The sequence below is a fragment of the Erpetoichthys calabaricus genome, chromosome 7 (genome assembly GCF_900747795.2).
Source record: "Erpetoichthys calabaricus chromosome 7, fErpCal1.3, whole genome shotgun sequence".
In the NCBI taxonomy this organism is placed as follows: domain Eukaryota; kingdom Metazoa; phylum Chordata; class Cladistia; order Polypteriformes; family Polypteridae; genus Erpetoichthys; species Erpetoichthys calabaricus.
In genome coordinates, this window is record NC_041400.2 from 69,402,003 (window position 1) to 69,416,157 (window position 14,155).

Sequence of the window (14,155 nt, forward strand, 5' to 3'; positions counted from 1 at the left end):
AGTCAGATCAGAAGCTGAATATGCTGAATAAGCTCCTGTTCTGACTCTAAGTAAAAAAGCATTAATTAATCAACAGAAATAACCGCGATCAACATTTTAAACTTAACGATTTACAGTGCATACCAATTTATACATTTTATGTCCGTTTGAGGCTACAAAGAAAAAACAAAACACTTCCTCCCCAGCGGGGAATCGAACTTGGGTCTCTACGGCGCGGCAGGGCTGCCGTGTTCCAAGTCAGCAAATCTCAGCGTTACGCCATGGAAAGTGCTGCTACAACCTTGAACCTTTTTTGAAAGTGTTTATTTGATGTTTGGCCGTCAGGCTTCACACATTCTATAGTTTATGCCTACATTCTGTAACATTTATTACTAAAATATGAAAAAGTTTCTGTTTTAACAATGTGTTTACACAGATTACTGTAGAAACGGAAAACACATGAAATGCGTGTGTTCCAAATAATGATCTATTATTTCCACTCTAAAACTCCATTTCAGTCACTCCCAGATAATCAAACAAGGCATGAGCTGGGAAAACGTAGTGAACGTTTTGCGATGGTGGGGGATGGAATAGCCGGCTTTTTGCTGCTTGTCTTAATCGGCACATTTAAAGACAAAAGAGAGGTGAGAACGATTTTAAGGTGGGCCGGATCTATGAGTTTTTTCGTAGACTCTGGTAATTCTATTGTTAAAACCATGTGAATGAAATAGTTTACGTTCTATGCCTGTCATGACCACCTCTTTAAATCGAGAGAGAATCTCATATTTAAAAAGGGAAACAAATGTTATTGCTAATATTGCGTACTTTTTTTTGAATTTATGCACTTTGAGATGTGCCTGGGTCAGATGTGAGCAAAATGTTTATTTTATTATTTCAAAAGTACAGAAAAAATGATTGCTAATACCTCAGATTGTGTTGAGTTATAGCATTTTGTTGTTTTTTTATACAATTTTTGATGTGCTTGTGTCAGATGTGACACAATTTAAAAGGGAAACAATGAAAAAATATTACTTGTTTTTAAATAAATTAATTTGTGTTGATTTAAAATGTGTCATTACCTGCTGCTAAATGGCCGTTGAAAATGTCTGTCCCAGCTAAATTTCTTGGCTTGGAAATCTGGCCCAGCAGAATTTGTAATTGGATAGCCCTGGTTTAAGCCATCAACCAGAATACATATGTATAATGTATGCTGTACACATGAACATGTTATAATATCACATGAAAAACAGGCACCCTTAAAAGAACCAATGTAACTGGGATCAAGCAAAAAAATTCATCATTATAATTTAAGCAGTGATGTTGACATCCAATATCACCTCTTTATCAAATTAAATGATAAAAGCCAAGGAAGACATGGAGTTCTAGTAAGGAAAAATGCACATTTTTTACAACTGTGCAGTAGGTATTTCTGTTTAGTACTATAATACATCCAAGATTGTCAGCCATTACATTGTATATATATTATTATTATTTATTTTGTTTGGTGTTTATGTTTATAATTTTTTTCCCATGGTGAAACTATTTCTAAGGATTCTGTCACAGATTATTTTTTAGTTTACTTTGGCTGTCTTTTATTTACATGACACTCAGAGACGTGACTGCAAGTATTAAATTCCAGATGTACTCATATGTACTTTTTTGACACTGCTTAGACCATCATTGACAAATTGTAAACAGTCCAGATAATTATGATCAACAGACACCTTTAGACCTAGCTTCCACCAAACACAAATATTACTGAAACCTGAATCTATCTAACAGGTGTCAATTTCACTGTCCAATTAAATGTCAAAGGATCAATTCACAAAACTGTATCATCACTATCACTTGATGCGAGCAATGATTCAGTTTCAGATTGTTCTAAAACTGGCTTTACGGCTTTCCATTTGCCATTGAGTTTTTGGTTCAAGGCTCTTTTTGACATTGATTAAAAGATAATACTGAACTTGCATGTTAAAATAATATTCCATTGAAGTAGAAAGCACCGGAATCAATCATGTCCCAGATTTAAATGCATGTAATAAAATATTGAAATAAACATTTTAAGAAGAATAAATAAGTAAAACTGGGTGGGCAAAAAAGGACACAAAAACAACAACAACATACTGTACATATACACACACACACACATAAATATATATATATATATATATATATATATACACATACATATATACACATACATACATACATACATATACACACACACACATACAGTTAGGTCCATAAATATTTGGACAGAGACAACTTTTTTCTAATTTTGGTTCTGTACATTACCACAATGAATTTTAAATGAAACAACTCAGATGCAGTTGAAGTACAGACTTTCAACTTTAATTCAGTGGGGTGAACAAAACGATTGCATAAAAATGTGAGGTAACTAAAGCATTTTTTTTAACACAATCCCTTCATTTCAGGGGCTCAAAAGTAATTGGACAAATTAAATAACTGGAAATAAAATGTTCATTTCTAATACTTGGTTGAAAACCCTTTGCTGGCAATGACAGCCTGAAGTCTTGAACTCATGGACATCACCAGATGCTGGGTTTCCTCTTTTTTAATGCTCTGCCGGGCCTTTACTGCAGCGGCTTTCAGTTGCTGTTTGTTTGTGGGCCTTTCTGTCTGAAGTTTAGTCTTCAACATGTGAAATGCATGCTCAATTGGGTAAAGATCAGGTAACTGACTTGGCCATTCAAGAATTTTCCACTTCTTTGCTTTAATAAACTCCTGGGTTGCTTTGGCTGTATGTTTTGGGTCATTGTCCATCTGTATCATGAAACGCCGCCCAATCAATTTGACTGCATTTAGCTGGATTTGTCTCTGAACACCTCAGAATTCATTTGGCTGCTTCTGTCCTGTGTCACATCATCAATAAACACTAGTGTTCCAGTACCACTGGCAGCCATGCACGCCCAAGTCATCACGCTGCCTCCACCGTGTTTTACAGATGATGTGGTATGCTTTGGATAATGAGCTGTTCCACGCCTTCTCCATACTTTTTTCTTGCCATCATTCTGGTAGAGGTTGATCTTGGTTTCATCTGTCCAAAGAATGTTTTTCCAGAACTGTGCTGGCTTTTTTAGATGTTCTGTAGCAAAGTCCAATCTAGCCTTTCTATTCTTGAGGCTTATGAATGGCTTGCACCTTGCAGTGCACCCTCTGTATTTACTTTCATGCAGTCTTCTCTTTATGGTAGACTTGGATATCGATACGCCTACCCCCTGGAGAGTGTTGTTCACTTGGTTGGCTGTTGTGAAGGGATTTCTCTTCACCATGGAAATGATTCTGCGATCATCCACCACTCTTGTCTTCCGTGGATGTCCAGGTCTTTTTGCGTTGCTGAGTTCACCAGTACTTACTTTCTTTCTCAGGATGTACCAAACTGTAAATTTTGCCACTCGTAATATTGTAGCAATTTCTCGGATGGGTTTTTTCTGTTTTCGCAGCTTAAAGATGGCTTCTTTAACCTGCATGGAGAGCTCCTTTGACCGCATGTTGTCTGTTCACAGCAAAATCTTCCACATGCAAGCACCACACCTCAAATCAACTCCAGGTCTTTTATCTGCTTAATTGATAATGACATAACGATGGACTTGCCCACACCTGCCCATGAAATAGCCTTTGAGTCAATTGTCCAATTACTTTTGAGCCCCTGAAATGAAGGGATTGTGTTAAAAAAAAAATGTTTAGTTGCCTCACATTTTTATGCAGTCATTTTGTTCACCCCACTGAATTAAAGCTGAAAGTCTGCACTTCAACTGCATCTAAGTTGTTTCATTTAAAATTCATTGTGGTAATGTACAGAACCAAAATTAGAAAAAAGCTGTCTCTGTCCAAATATTTATGGACCTAACTATATATATACACACACATTTTATATATATATATATATATATATATATATAAATATATAAATATATATATAAATATATAAATATATATAAATATATAAATATATATATTGCATTGGTAAATGATCTACTCCTTTCGATAGAAGTATACATGCTGAGAATGCTATTAGAAGAAGTGATATGACACCATTAAGAACTACTTTTACTACAGTACTATTGAACTTTTTCTATTCCAGTATTTTATATGCAAGGTCTGTCAAACATATGACACACTTGCAGTATTTCTCACTCAATATTTGCATGTCAGCCACATAAAGGAACTTACTTTACTGATTTTAGTGGCTGCGTTACCCATTTTCTCATTAGCCGTCTTCCAAAACTGGTTTGTGTATGGTCCAGTACCCAGAGCAAGCTTCCTTTTACTCTACAGTCTGTCTGCAAAAACAAAGAATCACTCACTAAGAGAAAAAGCACCTCTTAAATTTTTTTAAAAATATGTTATTACATAACACCTTTCAAACAAGCATCCAGCGTTCCTCACAATTCACAAACAGCATAATGTGTCAACAGTGTTTAATGGCAAATAATGCTATACAGCAAAAAATATGTTATTGTATGCAATCACAAGAATTGTATTTGTCAAAAATTCAGCAAGTGCCTGATAAAGTATACTAGGGTTATATTTAAAGAGGTGAAAATTAAATATCTTGGAAAAATATACACACAAAAAAAATTTAAATATATTCTCTGCAGACAAAAAAACAACTAAATTAGAGTTGGGATTATGTTTAAAGAAACTTTTTTTGTGAAAGGTGATCAACGTCACAAAAAGAGTCATTTGATTGGTTGCTTACATATGTAAGATTCAAGTACTTAATTATTACACGCTTAAGAAGAACTAAAAATACAACAGGTCTGAAAACATTCTAATTGCAACTTGAAATGTACTGGAAAAAAAAAAAAAATAACAAAAATATTTATATATATATATATATATATATATATATATATATATATATATATATATATGTATACCGTATATTAAAACTATTTTAAGGGCTATTTTGTGTCAACATAGGGGAAAAAAGTATACATGTCCTAAAAAAAAAAAAAAAAAAAAAAAAAAGCTGAACAGCCTGCTGCTGTCAAGTTACAAAGTTAGAAAGTGATATGTACATGAAAAAATCATATAAGTAAACAACATTTTATTAAGAACACTATATTTACTAGCACAAATGAAAGTGTTCCCATCACAACACCTGAACACATTGATATCTATCTGTCAATATATCAATGTTTTTAAGATTTTTATTTTAACGCACTATGTTGAAAGTATAATTTATTCTAACAACATAGTTAAGACTGCAATATGAAAAATCAATTAATATTGTTATAATCAACTTTACGATTTTTTTAAATGAATGGCAGCATATTGAACACAAGCCTCAAAGGTCAAACATCCATCCATCCATCCATTATCCAACCCGCTATATCCTAACTACAGGGTCACGGGGGTCTGCTGGAGCCAATCCCAGCCAACACAGGGTGCAAGGCAGGAAACAAACCCCAGGCAGGGTGCCAGCCCACCACAGGGCACACATCCGCACACCAAGCACACACTAGGGACAATTTAGAATCGCCAATGCACCTAACCTGCATGTCTTTGGATTGGAGGAGGAAACCCATGCAGACACGGGGAGAACATGCAAACTCCACGCAGGGAGGACCAAAGGTCAAACATATAGAACGTAAATGAGCCTATTGAATAGTTATACAGTATTTAGACACCCAGTCTAAGCTAACCAACACCGATAATATGAAAAGAAAAACATTTCAATCCAGAAATACACATACTTTAATTACCTTACCTTGTAAGTTAATGCATTAGCAATAACTAATCACTCAATCTACACACCTTAGACATAGTAATGTGACCTTTTGTGGGAGAAGAGTCTCTTGTTTCACTGAAGTTCAGGGGCTTCAAAAGTTTTGCTTTCCAAGGGAAACTTAAAAATTGGTAAGATGATAAAGGCTTCTTTCACCAATGTAGTTACTCAAGACAAGCCTGAAGGCCTAGTTGTTGACGTCATTCTCCTACCTATATTTAACCTTAAGGTGCACTACTGATGGTGTCCAACTTTCAAGATTGCAATTAAAAAAACCTTTGCGTACTACATTGCTTAAAACTCTTCTTACTGAGTACGATCTTTTTTGGGTTATTTTGTCTGAATTTTGGTTTCATTTTGGCTTTAATTTTTTGCTCCCCTAGTTTTGACTCATGACGGTTAGAGGTCTTGTACTGTCTCAATTCCTGGCCCATGAGTCCTCTCTGCCCAATTTTTTGTCCTTGTGGTAGAATAGACTCTCTTTCATTTTCTTAACTGTAAAACTGACTTTAAAATGTCCATCCCGGTACTTATTACCAAATGTCACTGAAAAGCAATTTTTGCCGTTATTTAGTCCAAATAATGATATAAAATCATACCTGATTTTGCAATATCTCAAGGTTCTTCAAAGTAGATGCACTGAGCACCATACATTCAGCTTCACTGGAAAGCCACCTAAAAGCACTAAGAGATTAAAGATACAGAAAGACATGCACAAGTTAAGCTGCTGTTCACCTAACCAGTAGAATCAAAAAAACAAAGGAATTATAGTGTTAGATGAATCCTGTAAATAAGCATAAAAACATACACCAATATTAAAAATCAAATACCATTAAAATATACAACAGATGTCTAAATCATAAGAGCAACAAGAGCGGTTACATGAAAATAGAACTCATGTTTTTCATTTTGTATGGTATCCTACACTAGCAAAAATTAACAAATAAATTAGGCATTTACTAGTAGAGTGGTGGCTCTGAGTGGCTCGGAGTGGTGGCTCTGAGGCTAAGGATCTGCGCTGGTATCCAGAAGGTTGCCGGTTCGAATCCCCGTCACTGCCAAAAGAGATCCTACTCTGCTGGGCCCTTGAGCAAGACCCTTAACCTGTAATTGCTCCAGGGGCGCTGTACAATGGCTGACCCTGCGCTCTGACCCCAAGGGGTATGCGAAAACTAACAAATTCCTAATACAAGAAATTGTAAAAGGCAAAATAAAGAACAAAAAAAAAAAAAATCTTTCACTAACCTTGTATTTGACAGAACCTTCTCTAAGTTAAAATATGTAAGATAGCGAATAATTGCTGCCAGACAAATTATGACTGGTCTATCAAGATATGTAATAGCAGACAGCTGCTGAGGAACTCCTGAAACACACAAAGCAAAGCTCATGATCAGGATAAAACAGATAAAGTGATGCTAAAAAATACATACCTAAATAAGAAATATTCATTGGCATTAATATGTATATAATATAAAAATACTAATTATTTTGAAAAGAATATATAGACCCCATTTTACATTCTAATATTTGAAAATGAATATCATTAAAGGGATAGTATGGTGGTGTAACAGTCACCACTGCAGCCACTGACCTAAAAACCTCCACCTTTACATTATGGCTGACCAGTCATATACAGAGTTTGCACATTCTCCCTTGGATCTTCATAGGTTTTCTCTGATTAATTTGGTTCTTTCCACATTCCAAAGACCTACATGTTTGGCTAAGTGTGTATTTAAATTAGCCCAGTATAAATGAGTAACCCTTACCTTGAATTTTGCCCAGTTCAGGGCTGATCACTTGTGGCTAATTCAGCTGGCTCATCCCCCTCATGAAAAATTTGATTTTGAACATGAATGAATATATATTTAGTATATTATGTTCACTTTAAAAACACAATAATGGACTTAAACTATTAAAATACAGATACAGGGGGTCCTCGGGTTACAACGTCTCGAGTTTACAACACTCACTCCCATAAAAACTTAAAAAATTGAGAGGTGAGTGTTTCGGCTTACACCGTTAGAGTCGTACTTACAGACTACGTGGGCGAAATAGTTTGGTTGCCTGCAGAGGAAGAATACGCAGTAAACGCGGCATATGAGTGAGGGAGTTGGCGAAGTAGTTTGGTTGCGCGTGGCACAAGTGTTCCATTTGTGTTACTTTGTTTGCCGATTTTTGGCCCTTTTCATGGCTCCTCAACGAAAGTCAGACTCTTCAGATGGTAGTGCTTCAAAGAAGAGGAAAGCCATCACAATGGAAGTGAAATTAAACATTGTAAAGAGATCCAAAGGAATAATGGTAAGGAATTTTTTTACACTCATTTTTTATCGTTTTTCTATTATTACAGTACAGTGTACAGTTCAGTATACTGTATTTATGTCCTTTTCCTATTTCTGTGGCTTAGTTGTGCTTTTATGTTCTAGATTATGATTTTGCAAATGTGTTAGGATAGGTAAGTGACTTAGGCTAGGGTGTGTTTTGACTTACACCAAAATTCGGGTTACATCACTGTTGTAGGAACAGAACTGCTTCGTAACACAAGGACCCCTTGTATATGCTAACAAACAGGCATGCCAGCTAATCTGACTGGTGACTTTAAAACTGGCTCCTTGTGGACGAATGGATGATTTGCTGCACCTCAAACTGAACTGGAGTATGTGGGAAAATGAAACACACTATACTAGAGCTGCTTCACTGAAACAATGACAGATAAGATGACTTCACATGAAGTTACAATTCATAACTCCTGTGGATAACATTTACGTACCACAAGCACCGACATGTCATAAACATTGTGGTAGCAAAAAAAAAAATACAGTCTACAACAGTACAAATAACAACAACAAAAATAATAATAATCCTCAAACTGACACAGCACAAGAAACACAGTAAAATAAAATAAAGTGATTTAAAGTGCAACTCTAGACCTTAACTTGATTTAATTCAAAGTATATGAATCTCTCAAATGGTCTCCTTTAATACAATTTTAAAATAATGTTGTTAAATCACTTTTTCTGACTTGATTCATTACACTCTTTACATATAAATAAAATGTATTATTATTATTTACTGCTGGCATGCTCTGAAGATGTACATTGACTGGATGGGGATATTACATATATTAGCAAGGATAAGGTAAATGGGGTAAATAGGCAAATGTTTAAAGATAATCATTATACTTTGATTTCACTGAATTTTGTGATTACATTAGGCTAGTCAGTTTAGTTAATAGAAATAATTATTATTTATATATTTATAATTTTAGGACTAAATGGTAGATTATAGTTTGCTGTCACTATCAACAGCCACCTAATATCTAGCAGTTTAAATAAAAAAGTTGCCTTTACAAAGCTTTGTTTAAATAGACATAGTGAAGCATTGTAATCCTTGCAGAGTTATACCTGTGACATGACTAAGATTTTCCGTACTTCACTTTCATAATTGGCATTTTAGATCAATTGGTCTTAAAGTGTGGTCTGCGGGCAACTAGTGTTCCCCAAGTATTAGTCAACTGAACATTAGAATAATCTAGATGAGAAAAGGCCATTCAGCTCAGCAAAGCTCTCTAGTGCTATCCACTTAATTCTTCAAAAAACAAAAATTAAAGTTTAGTTTTGAAAGTCCATAAAGTCCTATTATCTACCATACTACTTCATAGCTTATTCTAAGTGTCTATGGTTCTCTGTGTAAAGAAAAACTTCCTAATCTTTGTGCAAAATTTACCCTTAACAAGTTTCCTACTGTGTTCGTGTGTTCTTTATGATCTCACTTCAAAATAACAGTCTCACTCCACTGTACTGATTCCCTTCATAATTTTAAATACTTCAATGAAGTCCCCTCTTAATCTTCTTTTGCCTAAACTGAAAAGGCTCAGCTCTTTTAAATCTTTCTTTACAATTCATCCCCTATAGCACGAGAAACAGTCTAGTCACTCTTTTCCTGACTTTTTCTAGTGCTATTATGTCCTTTTTGTAACCTGGAGACCAAAACTACAGGTGAGGCCTTTACCAGTGCATTATAAAGCTTGAGCGTAACCTTGAAATTGTACTTGACACCTCATTCTATATGGCTGTATGGCAGTCGAACACTGTCAGGAAGTTGATAGTATAAAGTCCACTAGAACTCCTAAATCCTTCTCATAAGGTGTATTTTCATTTTTCAGACCTCACATTGTGTACTCAAACCTAACATTTTTACTTTCTATGTGTGTAATACTTTACATTTACTGACATTAAATTTCATCTGCCACAGATCTGCTCATGGTTGTCTACCATGCAAGTCCCTCTGTAATGCCAGCTAGCTGCTATATATATGAAAGCAAAGGTCTGTGATACTGTTTGCATATTAGTACCTAGAAAACCATAAAGGGAGAAAGTGAGTCACATATCTTAAAATATTTTTTTTATTCCTAACCTTTCGATGACCTACCAGGTGTCATCATCAGAGGAAAATGATTAGACATACAGCAATCAAATGCAATATGTAGCAAATGGGGGCAAAGTTTGTAAGGGTTGAGTGGTGGATTAATTAGGTGAGGTTCAGAAGGTATTGATCATAAAGTTTTCTTTATTATTTGAGTGTTCTTCTTTTTAAGACTGCATATGCTGATTTCAAGTCCAAGTGTCTGTTAATGGTGTTTTCATTTGATAGCCGCAATTCACCCAGCTATCTGGCACTCAAGGCATCTTAGTTAAACGTGTGTCTGGTAGAACTTGTATATGTGCAAATCAGAGACCGCAAGTCCTTCCACCTAATGGCATTGCAATGTTCCTGCATATGTGGAATGCTGAAAACTGTGTTTCTTGTCTCTGTGGTCAATTTTTTGCTTTTGGCATTGACCATCCACAGAGTGTTTGCAGCCTTGTGCACGATCTTGATCCCAGATCTGGACAGGATGAATGCTTTACTTTCTGATACACCAAAATGATAAAGGAAGGTGTGGTAAGTGGGGTGAGGGACCAAGCTGGAGTTGGCTGTTTGCGGAGGTCTGATATATACACATATTTATATACATTTTTCCAGAGTTCATTGTACACTGGGACACTCTTAAATACTGATGTCTTGCAAACCTTGTCCTGTTATAAAATAAAACGTGATTAGGCCAATCCTGGTAATAACTATAGGCTAGTAAGCTTAACAAAAAATAGAAGCAACTATTAAAGAAAATAGTAAACAGCACATATCATGTATTGGTGTATTATGAAACAATTATCACAGGTTTAGATGGTGAACAATGTGTTTCTCTGATGTTAGAATTCTATGAAGAATCAGCAAAAGGATTTAATCAAAGTACTATCTATCACAGAATTATATTCAATAGCATTCACTTTGGGTTTTAAAAAGCTTTTGATAAGCTAACACAAAAGGCAAATTATTAATCTAAAACAAATTGTGAGTTCAAGGTCCACTGTATAGATGGGTGCTTAATTGGCTGAGATACAAAAAACAAAAAAGTTGTGATACAACAAGCTTTATTCAGAATTAAAGGACACTAAAAATGTATTATTCCCCAGGGATAAGTGTTGACACCACTGCTCTTTTCATTTATATAAATGATGTTAATAAAACAAAATGGATAAAAATTGGATATAGATAATACTTGACAACAATAAATGGAATGAAATGACAGAGACCCTATAGTCAACAGAATCAGACTTGGCATATTAAATTTAAGATAAATAAATTGAATATGTTACATGTAAGATGTAAACATGTTAGATATGACTATACACTGATCTGACACTTGAAAGTACAACATTTGAAGTCCGGAGTCAATGTGGACTTGTCACTATACGCATTGTGGCAGATGACTGGGGACCTTGCCCCACCAGGATGCCCCTGTGATGGAAGGACCAGGGGAGAGGACATATTTACAACAATACCTCTCCCAGAACACAAGAGGGTGACTCCCCTGGATTGCATTGGGACCACAGGTTCCAATAGGGTTGAGCTTGGAGAACAGCACTTCCGCCACACCTAGGAGTGTTGCTGGAACAGGACAGAACAGCACCTACAGCACTTCCAGGTGCAATATAAAAGAGGCCGTCTCACTCCATTCTGGGAGCCGGAGTCGGGAGATGGAGGACAGAGCTTACGAGGAGTGGAATGGAGGCAGCAGAAAAAAAAGAGAGAAAAAGGGACTAAGTTATTCATGGGTGATTTGTGCACTGTGTGCTGTGTAACAGAAAAAAGGAGAATTAAAAGCGTGTGTGCTTAAACTTGTGGGTCTGTGTCTGTCTGTGGTCGGGTTATATTCCACAGCATCCAAACAGAATATAGGAGGAGTTAAAAAGGCAAATATTGGTATACACAACACACTGTATCAGGTACAAATTAAGAGAGTTTTTTTTCATAATATATGGATTCCAGTTGAGATATCTTATCAGGGATATTGTGAGCAGTTTGGTCTCCATAAAAATGATAAAACACCACTAGAGAAAGTAACAAGATTTATTCCAGCAATGCAAAGTAAAGGTTACCAAAAAATAGGGATGTTCTGAATTTTTGGCCACTGCAAACATTAAACCAAAAATAGAAAAAATGGTGTATTTAGCCAAAAAAAGAAACTAGGAAGAAGGAGGCCTATTGAATCAGACAAAAAGTAATGCACTTTATGCAGACTGAGTTTAATAAACATTGTAGAGTCATACAACTTCCCGGACAAGAAATTGACAAAGTACCTTTGCAAGCTAATTAAGCTCACATATACTGACATCATGAAGAGAAATAATTTGAGTTCAATTTTATTGCTTACATTTTCTAATCAACCTAATAGTATGATGATGTACCAAAAAGTAAATTTTGCTTCAAACTGAATGTGATTATCAAATTGAACAAAACAGAGGCATTTTTTATTTCACCAACTTATCTGAACTGTTTAGGTTGTCCTGTTGAACTCTCAGACCCGGCATAAACTCTGCTTATTAAAGTTGTGCATTCTGTGCAGTCTCACATTATCTAGAGGCAAATTATTTAGAAAGCACTGGTAAATTTTGGATATATTGTATAGCTGTGCTAAAGGATTAGGTAGTACAATTTATATGGCAGATATTGAAGTTGTGTGTTTTTTTTTTTACATTTCTTTTTAACCCAAAAACTATAAATCTAGTAACCTGAATATAGTAAAACAATGCTTTTGATGAATGGTTATATTTGAGGTACTGTATACCTGCTCAAATAATACAAATATATTGTTAGCATTAAAATCTGCAAAGGACCTAATATCAAGAGTAATCCATACATGAAATAATATGTACTTTAGGGATAGTACAAATATCTGTATAAAATATCATCAAACCATAAACAATCTCCAAAAAGTACTCAGAAAGCCCTCCATAGGGTCGTCAGGACAGCGGAGAGAACAATTGGTTGTACCCTCCCCACTCTGGAACAAATCTATACCTCCCGATGCCGCAAAAAAGCAATAGACATTTCACAGGATTCATCACATCCCGGTCATTGCCATTTCCAGCTTTTGCCATCGGGCATGAGATACAGAGCAATGAAAACCAGGAAAAACCGCCTTATCCAAAAGCAATTATGGCCCTGAACTCAGAATAAAACTGCTCCATATCATTATCCCAATGTGCAATATAGACCTTAAGTCAACAAGTGCAATTTGTATATATATATTCGTATATTTTGTAAAGTACTTTTATTACTATTCAGTCTTTTTAACTCTTATGCCTCACACTGAGTCGACTGCACCTTCAATTTCGTTGTTCCTTTGTAAAAGTGGCAATGACAAATTGACAATAAAGATCTATCTATCTATCTAATATATGTCGGAATACCCCAAAAAAGAAACAAACTTTGGGAGGGTGTTCATATTTCATAACTCTACCTCTCACAGCAAATGTATGATGAAGACATGACCAGTTAATAACACCTTTTTTTAACACATTATATCAGGTTGTTCAGTCCAGACAGATCAAACTCCTGTCTTTAACACTAAGCCTGGCTTTAATTTCTGTTTTTAAATAGTGCTGTGACAGGTTCTCAGGTAAAATGCAAATACAAACCTTATTTTTAACACATTATATCAGGTTGTTCAGTCCAGACAGATCAAACTCCTGTCTTTAACACTAAGCCTGGCTTTAATTTCTGTTTTTAAATAGTGCTGTGACAGGTTCTCAGGTAAAATGCAAATACAAACCTTATAAATTATGAATTGTGTAATAAATAAAATAAAGTCACTGATTTGTTTATACAAAGAGTAAAATAAAGCAGTTTGATACTGATTAATCATAATTGGAGCTCAGCAATATATGTCTATTAATTAATTGATGAGCTATGGCCAGTTGACAACTGATGGACAATTATCAAATCTTTCATGTATGATCAACTTAACATATACCCCAGCAGCAACACAACTTGAGGAGGTCTTGTTATTTTTTTATGCAGAAAAAGCATTTCTGG

General features: G+C 35.3%; 1 protein-coding gene across 1 annotated transcript in view; it reads right to left on the reverse strand.

Moving 5' to 3' along the window:
• The window catches only part of LOC114654267 (mutS homolog 3 (E. coli)), a 162,163-nt gene that overhangs the window by 75,267 nt on the left and 72,741 nt on the right, over positions 1-14,155 (reverse strand). Inside the window, exons 10-12 of the mRNA XM_051929441.1 lie at positions 6,983-7,100; positions 6,337-6,421; positions 4,177-4,286 (exon numbers count right to left, since the gene is read on the reverse strand). Of these exons, the coding sequence (XP_051785401.1) occupies positions 4,177-4,286; positions 6,337-6,421; positions 6,983-7,100 (313 nt within the window). The remainder of the gene's footprint in view (positions 1-4,176; positions 4,287-6,336; positions 6,422-6,982; positions 7,101-14,155) is intronic.